The following is a 17105-nucleotide window of genomic DNA, read 5'->3' as shown; positions in this document are numbered from 1 at the left end:
TAAAGTAAAAATCTAAGTATATATTTTACTTTAGTGACAGTGTTTTCTGAAGATGATGTCACCTTACTGACTACTTTATTAGATCTACATGTGTAATCATTCGAGGCTGTTCCAGCTCACATTTTACTGTTTGGCTATATCATGAAAAGTCTCTGCTTTGCGATTGTGGGGATGGAGTTTTGCTGGCACCGTGTGAGAGTTGGGTTATTTTAGGAAACAGTCACGCTTTCACAGACTCAAAACATGGCTGCTTTAACTGCTCATTGCTGGAAAAAAAACACATCTAATGGACAAAGGAAAGTAGTTTCTAAATCACTAATTCAAGGTTAAGATTACATTTTAATTTTTTTGTGGACAAAATATTAAACGTTCCACTTCATCCAATTTCTACTGTAAAGCCTAGTTTAGTATTTAAAAAATGTAACCACTGACATACTGAATTTAAAATATGCAAGAGACTTTTACTCTTTAATCTGAATCTTGGTCATTTACAGTCATGTGGACAAGAAAGTTTTCACAGGAATCTCTGAAAAACCAAGAACACCCCACGAATCACAAGTTTGGCAGCAATAAGTTTAAGTAATCGTTTTCAGCATCTATACATCAACTTCTCACATTCTTGTGGATGACTTTTACGCATCTCTTCTTTACAATGTTGCTTCAGTTCATTGATGTTTACGGGCTTTCATTTATGCACAGCTCTCTTAAGGTAATACCCAACATTATTTCAGTTTCAGTTGAAGTCTGGACTTTGGCTGAAATTGGGTCATGGACAATGATCCAAAGCACAGCGACAAATCTGCTAAAAAAGAAAAGCATCAGGATGTTGCAGTGGTCCAGTCAAAGTTTATCTGTTGGACAGATGTCCTCACATTGGACTTCAGAACACTTTGGTACTCAGAGGGGTTCATGGTCGACTCAGCCAGTGCAAGATATCCAGCACCTGTGGCTGCAAAACAAACCCAAGTCTTCATCCCATCCACCACCGTGCTTTACAGCTGGTATGAAGTGTTACGTTTTCTCCAAATTTGGTGCTGCACGTTATAACCAAACATCACTTTGGTCTCATCTCTCTGAAGAAGTCTTGTGTTCAGATGCCACTTTAAAACATAGCCCATACTGATATATTCTTTCTCTTCACAAGCCATGCTTGTTATTGTTTTTCTAATTTTACTGTCATGATTTTTAACATTTAACATGCTAACTGAGGCCTGTACAGTCTCAGTAAAGCTCTTGGGTTTTCGGTAGTTTCTCTGAGCATAGTTTGAACTTGGTGTGAATTTGCTGGCACTTCCACTCCTGAAAAGATTGTGGCATTGTGTTAACGCACAGTTAAATGCTCCAGACCAGCAAAATGCCAAAACCTTTGCTTTCATTGAGGTGCTCACACTTGCTGATGATCAATTAAGCAAGTATATTTGATTAGAATTACCTTGCTGTGACTTCTTAACTACCATGGAAGCATTAAGGGTCTGCTTAAGTTTTTCACAAGAGAAGAGTCCTGCATTTTTTTTTTCATGACTGCAACTAAGAGATAAAAATTGTGATTTTGCTAATTTGCAGGTAAAAATACATTTGGTTGTAGATTTAAATTTGAAAAAAATCTGATTAAAAAGCTTGTTTAATGATTATTTTAATAGCTTGCAATAACTAAAGAGGAAGCAGGTCCCCCAGGATATCCTCTGAAGATTTCTGTGAATTATAATAAAATAAAATAAATTAACTTTTATATTTATTTTGCATCAACTGCAATGTTGTTTTTCCCACAACCCACTTATTCAATAAACAGACAGAATGTTATTAGGCTTCAAGTGATGTCATAAATAACTCACAGGATTATGTTTCCTTCATTTTACTTTTTTAAGAAAACCGTTTGACTCAACATAAAAAATAAAGAAATAAAAATCTTTCATAAGACATTTGGAAAGAAAATTAGGTCTATATAAAAGGAGTCTTTATTTAGTCCTCACAGTACAGTTTGTACATCTGTTTGCTTGGAAATACTTCAGTAATTCACCAGTGAGGGAAGACAGTCGTCCACAGTCAGACGGCATCGTGGATTTTAGGAAATTCAATTTGGAAATCTTTAAATTAAACCCAAACAGAATCAACCTTTGATAAATTAAATATCTTTGATCGAATATGCTTTTAAACAGAAGAAAATCAGAGCCCAGCTTAAGTCATGTTGCCGTTTCTGTGTGTCGACCGTCTCCTGTTCGGTTTCCTCTCATTAAGACTTTGACCACATTGCAGATGGTCGCTCCTGAGCTGAGCCTGTGTGTGTCTGTGTGAGTCCTGTGTGTGCGCACACGCTTTAAAGTGAAACTCATCAGTATTCCTCTCACTCTGGGGGAATTAGCTGCCAGAACACCGCTTTTTCTGCCAACTTTGATCCCAGCCCTCCTTTCAGGACCAGTAAGGTGGACAACAAACCACACTCGTTATAGCTCGTTAATGGACCGACGCAGGGCTCAGAGCCTCAGGCAGAGTGCAGTGAGGATCACACGCACGAGGGAGTATAGGACTCCAACACGTAGCTCAACCTTACCCCCTTCTCTCCAAGCTCTCTTAGTGCTTTAATCAAATCCTGCCTGCCAGAGAATAACTAACAAATTAGCTCAACCCTCGGCTGTAAAACTGGTCAAATCTTCTTTTACATTTGTATCATAACAAGGCGACCAGGAGACGCTTGAGTACAAGAGGGTGCTTGAGATAATGATATTGGTGAATAATGGCTCCTGCCACATGTGTTTTTTTTAAGCACAGTCATTGACTTTGAAATGCCACAGAACATCTATCATCATTATTTAAAGATCTTAATTTTAATTTAACAGGACATGAACAGATGACATTAAGCTTTAATGAATTTCAGTAAAGTCATTGAATATGAACTTACTTCAGGTCTTCAGAAGCCCTCGCCTGGATCAGAGGAGTCTCCACTGAATGTCCGAACACGGCTCCTTCCGAGCCTGCGGATAAAACAAATCCCAGATCGTGTTCAGTGCAGCTTTATATTATGTTCCACAAAATACTTTTTTGGTAACGATTTAAACATAGAAACTAAATCCATATTTTTCAGTGACTTGCATGATTCAATTACATTATATCACCATTTAAAAGAGAAGAAAAAACAAGTGAACAGACTGCAGGCAATGGGCACGTATTGTCCACATAAACCTCCTGCTGCAGTCTTTCAATCATTAAAATCCTTAGAACAGCTAAGCCCAGCACTGGCTGTGTGATTAGCTCTGCTGCCTTTTTACTTGCCAAGCAAATGTGTAAAACCAGAAGACCAATGGAGGCAACTCGTTCATGCTGTTGTTTACACCAAATTCTGACCCTAACATCATGATGTGGCAGGAAAAAGACTCACCCAACCAGGTGACCAATATCCAATTTTGGTCAGCCTGTGTCAACTGTAGCCTCAGTTTCCTGTTTGGAGCTGAGAGTGTCACCCAGTGTGGTCTTCTGCTGTATATTTGCATTCAGAGATGCTCTTCTGCATACCTTGGTTGTAACGAGTGATTATTGGAGTTACTGTTGCCTTCCAATTAGCATGAAGCAGTCTGACCTCTGGCATCAACAAAGCACCCAGAGAACAGCTGCTCATGGAATATTTTCTGTTTTTTTGGACCCGTCTTTGCAAACTCTAGAGATGTTTTAGAGGGAAAATCCTAGTAGATCAATCACGCCACGTTCAAAGTCATCTGACTGCATGCCCAAATGCATTGCTGCCATGGCTGATTAGATAACTGACAAACAAGCAGCCAAACGGGTGTACCAAATGAAATCACCAGATAGTGTATATTACTTGTGTTGACATATTGTGGATTAAAGTCTTAAGTCTTACTTATGCCTTACTCATTAATGTGCTGGACTTCTAATATACTCCGGGAAAACCTACAGTACAAAAACTTAAGATTCAAATCTGCCCTTTTAGTTTTAGACAATACACCATTGATCACGGTTTATTTAAGATATCCAAAGACAACTGAGTGAGACTCCAGCATCGTCTTACCTGTGACTGTGAACTTTTCTGCTGCCATGATGACCTCCTCCTCGTCGGCAGTGAACAGAAGTGTGCCCCCGTCTCTGCTTCGCACCTCCAGCCTCTGACACTGGGCTTCCACAGCCTCGGGACCTGCAAGAGAGACGTAGATACTCAAGTTTCCATTGAAAACCTTCAGTAAACGTTGCTGAGTGCACTCAATTTAACGGCAAAGGAACGATTCAGCTTATTTGTATTCATTTACCTCTACTGCATTTTCCAGTATTTTATTAATGTTTCTAGATCTAACTATACATTTTAGTTACGATTAGAAAAATTTCCACCTCAAAAGTTTTATTAGTCTGCAGTGGTAACAACTTTCACTTTTTGAAAATATCGCTGTCAAATAAAGGTTGACTTATGCGACTCTGGTCTTTTAAATCTGCTCCGGGAAGCTACAGTATGTTTGTGCATGTAAGACTATTAGCAATCTGAAATACTTTGTGGAGTGCTTGCTTTGCAAATGAAAGGCTCCTAACAAAGCTGGATCAGCCATGCTTCTCTGATGAATGAAGACAAATCAGTAATCTGTTCCGCTGGTGAGGAATATTAATTCCTGTTCTCCAGACTTTGGTGTTTTTCCAGATGTGCATGCACAAAATTCGTCTCCTTTTCTTGCTCTCCTCTCCTCTCTCTGCCATTAATCCATGCCCTGCGACGGCTGGGGAATTTAATTATTCTCGCTGAGTTTCATCTCATTTCAGACGAAACGCAGTACCCACAAAAGCAGGCGTAATTTTCAGAGGAAGGTCAAGCGTGACCAAAACGTGTCATATCAACAGTCTTGTCAAATCACCATCAACTCTCTACTTATGCTGGCTAAGATCAATAGCTATTAATGTTAATAAGCAGGTCATTTGCTTTCTAGTGGTGATTAATCATGTAAATGACTTTGGTAATTTAGTCTGACTGATGGCTGAACCTGATGATAAAGAGATGAAACTATTGCTCTTTCAATAAGAGCATCAAAGGTTAGCGTCTGGAGAAAAAAAAAAACTACTCGAATAAGATGTAGAAGCATTAAAGAGAACTTCAAGATAAATTGTTGTGCTAATCTTAAATGAAGTCATCAACAAATGGTATTGATCTGGTAATTTATACAGCTGTGGCCAGATTAATCCAAGACCAGTTTTTTTTTTCAATAATAAGTTGTACAAAGAGAGAGGAATACAATGCTGTGCAAAAGTCTGGAAGTGCATCTTATTTCTTCATATATTTTATTAGAAAAACATTCATAAGCCAAAAACAGAGATTCTACAACTCTAACAAGCTTGAAAGTCAGTATCTGGTATAAAAATGTGATTCTTCAACACAGCCTGAACTGTTAGGCAGCTTTCTTGTCATTTAAATAGTCTTCAGGAACAGTTTTCCAGGCTTCTTAAAGGACATTCAAAGCTCTTCTTTGGATGTTGGCTGCTTTTTGTTCTGTTCTCCGTCGAGTTGATCCCAAACTGCTTCAATAATGTGCAGCTCTAGGATCTGGGGAGGCCAATCCATGACGGACAGCATACCACTGTGTGTTTATTTCTATCCAGGTATTCTTTTACTGCATTGGCAGTGTGTTTTGGATCATTGTCATGCTGAAAAATGAATTGAGTTGCCAATCAGAAGCTTTCCAGATTGTATTACATGTTGGATCAAAATCTAATCGCGTGTTTCTTTTCCAGTTCTTTTGTAATTTGGCAGAACTCAGCCTTTTCTCCTTGTTTTGCTTCCTTAAGAATGGCTTCTTTGGCACCCGTTTAGGTTACTGGTTGAGCAAGCGCCCATATGCCTTGTGGATGAAATGGAGCAGCAAAGGTTCGAGTCGAACCTGTGGCCTAATCCCTCAGGTCTCTGTCAGGACTTTTTTCCTTTTGTTAAGAACATAACTTTCAGATACTGTTCTTCTACTAAAGATAGTTTTTGAAGGTAAGGTTTCAAAACAAAATTTTATGTTTGTCAAAATGTGTTCTCATAATCATAATTTTCATAAATACACATGATGAAAAGCCTTTTTGCGACAGCCTGCTGGTGATAAAATGCTTGAAAATACAATTTTAAATTGGAAAATGGAAAATAAGTGAAAAAGCAGCCAATCTCCAAGGAAAATATTTTATAAACCTTTAAAAAGCCTGGTCAACGTTTGCACAAGTTAAAGTTTAAAATGGCAAACAGCAACATATAATGAAATGAGGGGTGGCTCAAGACCTTTGCACAGCACTGTAAAAACTGAAACTACTTTTAGGCTACATTGCAGACAGTCATTCCACAGCAGGTGTTTCCTTGCAGGTGAGGCAAGCAGCAATTTATAGTTTCAGGATGGAAATGGCACCAGCAGTAGTAGTGTAGAGGTACACAAAGGAGGAAGTGGAAACTCACCCACTGTGAGCTGACCAGTTAGCAGGCCTTGTTCGTTTCTGGCATTCAGCGTTACGTTCTTGTCTGACCGCAAGACCAACAAGCTGTCCTAGGGGGAAGCATGGAGGGGGGAGGAAGAGACACACAGTGGGAGAGAGACGGAGAAGAGAGGGGAAAAAAATGCTGCATTAAAAAGCTTAAATCTCATAAACAGCGTTGGAAACTGTTAAACTTATTCTTTCAATGTTAAAGAACCACAGAGGAAGGAAGAAATTAAATATGTAAGATCACTGAACAGGAATTATTTAAATCCCCACACTCAGCAGCTATCAGAGACTGCCTTGTCTTGTTGAAATCAGAATTAATGTAATTATGCTGGTTCGAAGTAGATTGTAGTCTACAGTAAAAAGGTTTCCCAAGTGGATCTTTCCTGGATAATAACCACCGAATTACACAACATTAAGGCTAAAATGGAACAAATTAAAACCGAATTATTGAAAGATGAGTAATGAAGTGAAGAAAGAGATAGAGGAGGAGGAAGGGGTTTGCGGGGCAGCCGAGGACGTGTGTGTGATGAGCGTGGGTGCATTCTTTTCATCGCTGCAGACATTTCGGCTGTGGACCTGTCCTGCTTTCTGGCAGCTTTGCATTTTGCAAGTTTATAGCTTGTTGACATTTGAATGATGGCACATGTGCATTTTGAAAAGGCTTTGAAATGCACCCATTCTACCTCAGACGTCTACATTTCCCAGTAACATCATCTTATGAATACATTTAGGAGACTTCTACCTGGACTTTAGATTTTAAATACCTGACCGCTACAATCACACACTTGCTATCACACAAAGTATATATGGTTGAACATCAACATACTCTGGGAGGGTTATGTGGGTCTGCGAAAATGTGACGCACATATCAATGTTTCTTGTGTGTTGTATCGGTCTGTCAAACGTCCTAAAGCAGCTAGAGATCTTTCTCTTGGTACTTGACCAAAATATTTTATAAACCTATAAGAGCAACATAAATAAGAATTCTGTAAAAGCAGATGTTGCTGGAAGCTCAGTGACATAATGACAACTTGTGCTCTAGGGCTGCAAACCCAGACAGTATGTCAAGACTGCCTTAATTGATTTTTGGACATCTTCAGGCAGTATAAGAAGCTGTAGCAACACTGACCTAGCGCCACCGTATAACTCTTATGGTGAAAAGTTAGCAGTAAGCAGTTACTCTTTTACACATGCCACAGAGCGAAATTACCCTTCACTTGGAATTGTTTTGAGAGCTCTGTGTGTCGTTTCCTTTTTAAACACGCTGTTTTTATATTAAAAATGATCCCCTGTACACATGTAGTTCAGCACAGTTTCATAACACAATTCAATCTATCCAACAAGACCATTCAGTGTAAATTAGTGGCAGAGGGCTGGTTGGGCGATACTTCTATGCGAGTTAGTCACCAGGAGGAAGTAAAGAGAGATGAATAACTGGTGCATCCCAACGATGTTTTAGCCACAGTGCTGAAAAGCTTTTCTGTAAAAGTGGATCTATTCTGCTTGCATGTGAGCTGAGATATATGTGCAAGTAATCCATGCGACTCCGCTGAACAGTCAATTCCAGGCGCTTTCTTCTATTTCTATGTCGATAAAAATGGGTATCCTTAATACGATCATATGATGTGTTAAGACCAGACTAAAGCTGCAACATACAGTACAACAACACGTGAGCTTTGCAGGGTCCATTTCAAGCATGTAATTTTAGCTTTTTTTTTGCCAGGTGCATGTTATTCACAGGTATGGGTAAACCATAAGGCATAAACATGCAAACATAATGACAGTTGATTTCTGAAATCCTTTTTTACCATATGGGTGTTTACTTAAGTCTTGAATACCAATATTTTATTACACATTTTATTAAATGGAGGTGGATTGTGTCTGGCTGACGAGTGTAGGAGTGCGCTTATTTTTCAGACAATGGAAAGCTGGCATTGTCCCGTGATCACACAGGGATTTAAATATATTTTACTCTATATAAACAGTACTATATTTAGCTTTGATTTATTCTTTTTGTTTTTTAAATTTTAATGTAATTAAGCAGTGCAGGATGCCAACTGCACAAACAGACCAAACAGCATGGGCACTCATTGCCAGTGTGTTTTATTTTGCTATTTTAGTGGCCTGAATATATGAGAATTTACCTCCGTACATGTTAGGGGTACACTAGTACCTGTAGAAGGTTTTTTATGTTTAGTCAGGTAAGCCAGCTGCTACTTTCTTTAAAACACCAACTGGTGCTGATGGAGAATTTTACTATTACTTTACTGCAGCACTCTGATCGTTCTGATCGTGTGTTAGTCAACCACAGGCTCATTCTGACCCAGGAAAAACGTCATGTCACTAGCTCTACAATTGTACTAAAACAAGTGACATTTACAAGCATTTAATCACAGTCTAGTATTTGAGCAAATAATTCTGCCGTTCCCTTAATAATTATCTCAACTTTGCAGAGGTCATTTGGTTCATTTTCATTCCCCGCTCGTTCCTTTCCGATGTTAATGTGCATCATCAAGTTTCACCACGAGGCAGCGGCATCATGGAGAAATTTGACTTCTTGATTTGAAGTATCCCTTTAAAGAGTTTATAGGTGTTTAACAGTATCCTGAGGGGGCACGGCTGAGACGCTCGTGCTCTCCTTAAAACCTCCCCGGGATCACATAAAAGGCTTTTAAAGTCACTGTGTCTGCCGAGGAAGGTCAAGCGCAGATCAGAGTGAATGCACGTAAACGGAGCCTGTTGTTGTAGGTGTACCGGGCCCCATCAGACTGAAAAATTACCATGACTGGTATACGGCAGAGGATGCCTCCCCGCATATGATGAATAAGTTCAGAGCAGAAAGCGAGAGCACGTCACCCTGCTCCTAAGAAATAGTTTCAAAACAAAGCAAATGTGTGCTGTCTGACGCTGTTGACTTTCAGCGAGTGAGTATAAAATGAAAACTGCTTAAAGCACAGATAAAGAGCACTGTTCAGAGTTTAACTGTAAGCCTAACTATCTATTTGCATAGACACATTTAAATTTTAATTATACCGATTGTTGTGCTGGAGGCTCATTTACATACTGAGCGGCACAACTAAATGTAATTTTTTTAAAATGCCAGGCGTGAAAAAGCAATGCTTATTATGCCTTAATTTCCTCATTTAAATAAGAAATCTTGCAGCAGGCTGTTTAAAAACATGTCTGCAGTCATATTCAATATTAAAAGTTGCCTGTATTTTAGTGCAATGCAAATCAAAGCGGTTCTAGCTTTCCGAGGCGACGCTGCAGTTTGCGGTTTAAGCTGCTCGAGATTAACAGGTGGATGGCTTTAAGCCGTCTTTTGCCGACTTGAATTCAGAAATAGTGCTTACAATCAGCTCTCTCGTGCTTATCAAATGCAAGTAGGTGAGGCTTAGTGAAGGAGAAGTTTCACTCCAATAAAGATACACCTGCATCTGCGGCTATTTATAGATCAGTCAGGCTCCCCGGAGACGATAACGAGAGCCAACAGTCTGAACAGCAGAGATGTGATTAACTGTATCTGGGCACTGCGATGCACTCGTACCACTGTGTTCAGTTTTCAAATTCCAACCAAGTTTTCATTTGATTTACATCTTTATCAGCGACAGTACCATCTGTATCTAGTGGTTAAAAAGTTACAAGATCATTTATAAAAACCCCAGAAATGTTGTGTTATTATAAAATCCATGTCTGCTCCATGATTTGCGAAGATTACCTTTAAATAAAGACTGACTGCTCCCACATCTAGAGCCTCCCAGCTGTCAGATTTGATCTCCGTACTGTTGTTCCTAATGGGGGTAAAATTCTACAGTTGCAAGCAGCTGTGGCTTGAGAGGGTTAAAGAATTCAGCTACAATTACTTTACTATATAAATGGAGAATTTGTAGTTGGTGTACATCCCAGGCCTCCTGCCTTGTGTTATGTCCAGTCCAGCAGCTGATTTCTTTCTTTCTGTAAATGTTTGAGCTGGCAGAAGAAAAAAAAGTTCTTATCATAAATAAAAACACTTGCCTCTTAATCGCCAGTAATTGAAAGTTCTTGGAATTACATCATTAAATTACAAAAAAACAGCAAAAAGACTAATTAGAGTGGACTGGCCACTTTGCTAAAATATATCACTGCTGTTCACTGAATCTAATTTGACCACAGTTTGTCCTTAAAGGCAGCAGAGATTATTAGCCTAATGCATGTGCAAAACAGGAGCAATTCCAAAAGATAAATTGCTAAACTCAAGACGCGTCTCCTTTGTGCATTCATTTTCTGTTTGCAGAGAAATCTGCTGAGACTTTAAGCTATGCAATCCCACGTGCCTAAAATCTTTCATTTAACTTGACGTTAACCAACTTTAACTTTGCCCCAACCAAAATATTCAGATAGCCATATATATTCATCTGTGCAGTCCCAGTGTCATTTAAAAGTTTATACTAACCAGCTATCCAACCCTTATTTATTCCAACATCTTTGCAATACTGATAGTGATTAGTACTGATCTACCCTGTGAGAAGTTTCCTCTCGATGAAAGCGGGAGGGGGAAGAAGTGCCCGCTCACACGTCTGCTTTCACAAACACTTGAAATTATAAATGCAGTGTTCCTCTGACAGGTAAAACTCCAAGTGTGACGACGATTTCAAAAAGCCTGAAATTGCTGTTGCACTCAGACGGGCAAAAATGTTGAGTTCCAAACTGATTTGTCGTGCCTGAAATTATAACAGTATTGTGGCTTTCACAGGTGTAATTTAAGCTATTGTCTCGCAATCATATGCTTGAATTTTGTTGTAATCCAAACGTCTGATATTAAGGTCATCTCGCGGTATTGTTTTCACAGTCCTCATACAAGACTGTGTTTGGTGGGACAGCTCAAGTTTGCATGTAATGTGCTATCTGCAGAAGCTGACAGGTGACGGGAGAGAGGCGGGGAAGGAGGGAGGGCTGAGATAGGTGGACAGACATGCAGGCAGTGAGGAAGCCTTCGGGGCAGGAAAAAAATAATATCGAAACTCTTCCTTCCATCCATCTGCCTGTCAGTTTTGACAGACAACTCAGCACAGGTACATATGAGAACTGCAGCAAAAGAGGCTAACATTATCACACATATTAAAACAAGCTGAGTGTTAGGCTCTAACGTTTTGCAAAGAAAAGCGTCTGGGGGGCGATTAGAGGATCATCAGGGGGTCCTTTTGTCCCTCTGTGGGGGGAAACTCCAACTAGATTTATATCTGGGACTCTCCACCATTTGACCTTAGAACTGAAGAAGCTTCTCGGATGAGAGGTGAAACGTCTTCAAGCAACTTAAAGAAGTCCAGACGCTTTTCGTTGCAAGCTCCTTTGACTACGATGACCTGGATGACTGAGAACCTTCACAGGCTCTAACGTTTTACACTTCATTTATGTCCTTACTATTTCAACTCTTCAACTCAACATTATGGTAACACTTAGAATGAATATAGATAATAGACCCTCATTTGATGGCGTGTGTGTTATTGAGCATTTTCTACAATATGGGCAAAGCATTTTTTATTAAAAGGAACAAAATTATTGAAATCTACTCAACCCTGTGTGAAAAAGTAATTGCCCCCTAAGCCTAATAACTGGTTGTGTCATCGTGGCAGCCTTTGTGATTATAGTCATTGAGTCTTTCAATCTGGAGGAATTTCGGCCAGTCCTCTTTGCAGAATTGTTTTAAGTTAGGCCAAACTGGATTTTCCAACATTAATGGCCTGTTTAAGGTCAAGCCAAAGCCAAATTACTTTTTCACACAGGGCCAAATAGATTTGAATTATTTCTTTCTCTTAATTAATCAACATTTAACAACTGCATCTGTGGCTATTTACTCAGGTTACCATAAAAAATGTGAGAAATATGCAAAAAACATAAAAGCAAAAAATCAGGAAGGAGCAAATACATTTTCATGGCTATAAGGTTACACAGACACGGCTGGAAAAACTTACTAATAATATCAAAACTGAAAGCAGCAATAATTGATTTTCTGACCACTTGGTAAAGTGCAACAAGCTGTGAACGCAGACATATGATCATCTCATGATGTTAGTATGGGTAACCCATTAACACTAACACACTATTTACACATGCAGCAGCAGATGCTGACCATCATTAGCATTCCTTTGAACTGATGCTTTTAGGCGCTTTCCTTTTAACTCTGTTCGGTCATATATCGGGCTCTTTATCTGCAAAATGTTCAGCAGCAGACCGGCGACTCTGCCTGCTGTTTGGTGCCTAACAAGTTGTGAAAAGTGATTTTATCAGAGGTTTCTACTCAAACAGCCATATGCTGCTGCTGAGGTTGACAGAGCGACTCAAAACGCTAAAGTTGTGGGTGAAAAAAAACTAAAAAGACACACACACACACAAAATAAAACTGAAGAGCCTTTTTCTGTAGGTTCATCAAAACAAGAACTCTGATATACATATGGTTATGATACATGATTTTAAGCTCTCAATATGAAAAGGTTTACAAAAGTCACACAGAAATCCAAACATTCAGTGATCCTGTACACTGCCGAGACAAAACTTGTTACATGTAACCAATAAATACTGTTAAATAACAATTTATACTACAAGAAAAATGAAATAAAATGTGTTAAAAATCTAATTTAAACTCTTACTAATATATTTATTAAAACATTGCTTAAATCTTTAGCTTTTGTTTTGTGGGTAACTACCCTGATTTATTAATGTGGCCTATTTATGGTAAAATAAATGGTAAATGGCCTGTATTTATATAGTGCTTTACTAGTCCCTAAGGACCCCAAAGCGCTTTACATATCCAGTCATCCACCCATTATCACCAGTGTCACACAGAGATTGTAAACTGCATTAACCTACCATTAAATAAACACTAGGTTGGCGCAGCCCGCTCTCCAGCGGACTCGCACAAAAGAGATTTTAAATCTCAAGAGCTCCACTTCATGGTTAAATAAAGATTTAAACAAAACCGACAAGACTTTGGTTTTATGATTAACAGTGGCTTCTTTCTTCCTTCCTTTCTTATTTCCCTCCTGTCTGCCTCACTCCCCTGGGTGACAGGTAGGTGGATGCAATTAAATGTGCAGGAATAAACTGAACTTCAACTCAACTCATTTGAATTCAATTGAATTTGAAAGTAGGGCCAAACAGCAACAATGATACAGAATGACAGTAAAAAAAAAAAAAAAAACCCCACAACAACACACACACACACACGCCTTTAAACAGAGCGTATCATCCACAGTGACTTTCTTTTAATCATTTCGACCTGCAAAAGAGTCTGCAGGTCAAAATGCTAACCTGCTGACACCTCACAAACACAACAAAAACAACCTGATTGCATTTTTCCCATGCCTTTTACTCGGTTAATCAATGTAAACTGAAAGAGAACAGCTGTCACCTCGCAACATGCTACTCTGACGCTGCTCTGCCTTTTTAAGGGGCTACTCAGCATGTACTTTGCTGCCAGCGATCACAGTTACTGCCAAAATAAGCAGAGGGAGTATTTCAATATGTTACCCGCAGATTACAGCTTCAGTTACTGATTAAAATTTAAAGCAATGATTGACTCGTGAAAAGGAAAAAAAACATATCAAACTACAGCTTACTGTGAGTTTAGCAGCTGCAGCTTGAAAAAATAAATAAATAAATAAATAAATAAAGAAGGTCATGCTATATTTGATTTTAAGAAACCTTTGATGCACTACCAAGTTCACTGCCATTTGTGGTAATGGCTTATTGATCAATGCTGGTTATCTGACTGTAGAGAAGCACCGTGCACTGTTGTGTAAACATAACCATAATCCCTGCTCTGTGTGTGCTTGACATATTTCCTCAGGTGAGGAAATATTGAGTGACCCATGGAGACTTTTGTCCTGCAAATATCTCTGGTGCGGCAGATAAGAGGGGCCCTGCACAGCGCTGTCTGTAAAACAAGACCGTAAAAATGTCTGCAGGTGGTATTGAACTAAGCGGTGAAATATTGGCTTTGTCTAATACTCAGTTTTGGGCATCTGCTACGGCCGTGAGGTGGTTTTTCCTTCTACCGCTAAGGCACAAGAGCGTTATATTTAAATCAACATTTAGCTCCAAGTAGGACATCAAAGAGCACGAGTGGGCAATTCGGAGTTGTTTCTCAATCTGCTGTGGCAAATTGGAGCCATAATCGAGCCACTTCCTCCATCCATGTCCCTCAAAAAAAAGAAAAAAAAGGAGAAAAAGCAGGAAAAAAAAAAAATCAAATTTATACTGGAACCCTAGCCTACAGTGCTTGAAATTGCTTTCTGCACCATGCCTAATCACTGAAAAAGGGGATGATCCAACTGAGTGTCTGTGATTTGTGTGGGAGAAGAACATTTGGATCAACTTTGGGCTGGAGCTGTGTTGGTTAATCTACTAAACATCAAAGAGGAGAAAGGAGAGGGAGGAAGTGCACAGGGGGAGGAATTTATCGTGTGGGCTTGATTGGAAATCCAGCAGGGACACTCTGGTCCCCCCCTGTAATCGTCTGTAATCTCCTGTAGGTTGTATGTGGCCTGAGAGGAGCTGAGAAGCAGCCTATTACCCACCTCCTGCCGATGGGAGGCCCTGATAATAGGACGACGGGAAATGAGGGAAGCCGAAGAGGAAAGGAGTAATACACAGAGAGGAAAGGGGTCGTCTTTTATTTTATTTTATTTTTTAAACCCAGGCATGCATAAAGTCTGAGCTTGGAGGAACGTTGGCCTTTGTTGATAATAAATTGATCATAACTTCCTCAACAGTGAAAGATCAATATGAACTTGTCTGCAGCTTTAGAGACATCTTTCTCCCTGAGAGCTTTTCACATGCGTTTCAGTCAATGGTACTTATTCCTAGTGCATCAGAGTATTGATCAACAAGCAACTTGAAGCTGGTGAGAAAAGGGAGCAACTTACCCTTCTGGACTGAATCTCATTAACATACAGAGGCAAAAGAAACTCGCTGATTCCCTCCATGCGAATCCCATCCTGGTTCAGCTTGAGGTTTCCCATTCCATCCTGAAACAGAGTCATGATCATCAGTGACACTGTAAGAAGCTGTGTTCATTTTCCTGATTTGATTTAAAGGGTTATAGCTTCCCAAACGTTTTTTAAAAAAGAAAAAAAAAAGGATCCTGGCGTCGGTGAAGTACATTAGACGGAGCTCAAGCTGTTGTGTAGCAGACAGGCCGGTGGACAGGCAGCGGGGCTGAGTGACAGGGAAGAAGTAGGACATGACATCGAGGTGACAATGCCACAGACACTCAGCACTGTCAGGGTGACAGGCTGCATGCAGTGGGAGGCAAACTGAGGAGGAACAGACTAATGTGGCAGCTATGGAAGCGAATGTTGAGAAGACTCATGGAAATAAGAAAGAAATTAGATTTATGGTCCTGCTGATTTGCATGAAATAGTATTAGCTCAATATTGTATATTAATATGCAAGTTTTGGGAGTTTTCTTCTTACCAAGGTCAAAGTGGGTAGTGTTGTACTGCACTGTGATACATTCAAAGCTGCTGCTAATGTTTTGTCCACTGCATTTACATAAATGGGCACGTGTGATAAATTGGACAAAATTAAAGACACTGCTGTGGAAAATAATGGCTGCGAACAATGTCAACAGAGCTTTTTTAACCATATGGGACCTGACAGTCACTGCCACTTACACACCAGCTTTCTTTAACTGCTATCAAAACGGCTCAAGATGCTCCTCGCCACACACGGTTTAATGATTAATAACTGCAAGAGCCAGCCAACTCCTCTTTGAAAAAGGACCAACTTACATTTCAAGCAGCGCGCTGTATTAGAATTTAACAGTCAAATCAGACACTTGGCATGTAATAGCAGGAAAACCATTAGAAAGGAGAGGCACGTGACATTAAAGACATCCATATTCTGCAGAGATGGCCCGTTCCAGCTATTATCCATTATCTTACTCACCTTCAAGTTTTACATAAGCGCTTCTCAAACTGTGTGACTGAGCCCATAAACTCTGCAGGAAAGAGTTCACAGAGGTCAAGACGGAAAGCTGTTTTTCTCATATACTTCTATAGGACAGGAAGTCTTTCTGTAGCCACAACTATCGTGGTGGTGTTTAGATTTAAGCCATTTTGCACTGGCTTCATTGTTTTGTACCATCTTTGATACTTTTTGATGGTTTGGCTACACAATGGGATGTGTCATTGAGGCTACATCCATCATTCATAAAATTAAAAAATAAAAAGTATGTGGTATGAACAAATAAACATCTTATATACATATCTATATATAAAAACAAGGAAGTTCGGGAAATCAAAAAAGTTGCTTAAAACTAGTTCAACGTTCAAGTTTAACCACTAAAGCTGATTCTTCTACTCAGGAACGCAAGAAAATAACTGATTTGGTATCTTGATTAAAAAAGCAACAATGTGCTTTACTCATTTTTTCTTTTTTGGTAAAACTGTACATTTGGAAATAAATGGTGTTAACATAAAAAAGGATTTTGGTAATTATCAGCTTATTTTTGTGTGTTGCATTATTGTCCCAATACTAGTACTTAAAATTATTTAAATTGTTCATTTATTTATTTATTGCTATATTTGTTTTAATTAAGTAATTTCTTTACTTTTAATTAATTAATTAATTTTTCTCTCTGATTGTCCGGACTGTAAATATGTTCAATGCATCTTAGTTTGTGTTTTGCT

At 39.2% G+C, this 17105-nt stretch overlaps 1 protein-coding gene across 1 annotated transcript in view; it reads right to left on the bottom strand.

The window, feature by feature from the left end:
- The window catches only part of LOC113018669 (zeta-sarcoglycan-like), a 53380-nt gene that overhangs the window by 14326 nt on the left and 21949 nt on the right, over positions 1-17105 (bottom strand). The window contains exons 3-6 of the mRNA XM_026161969.1: positions 15339-15440; positions 6410-6497; positions 4019-4141; positions 2897-2969 (exon numbers count right to left, since the gene is read on the bottom strand). Of these exons, the coding sequence (XP_026017754.1) occupies positions 2897-2969; positions 4019-4141; positions 6410-6497; positions 15339-15440 (386 nt within the window). The remainder of the gene's footprint in view (positions 1-2896; positions 2970-4018; positions 4142-6409; positions 6498-15338; positions 15441-17105) is intronic.

This window comes from Astatotilapia calliptera, chromosome 3, assembly GCF_900246225.1.
Source record: "Astatotilapia calliptera chromosome 3, fAstCal1.2, whole genome shotgun sequence".
Taxonomy (NCBI): domain Eukaryota; kingdom Metazoa; phylum Chordata; class Actinopteri; order Cichliformes; family Cichlidae; genus Astatotilapia; species Astatotilapia calliptera.
Note: the sequence above shows the minus strand (reverse complement) of the source record. Positions and strands in the feature narration are given on the sequence as shown.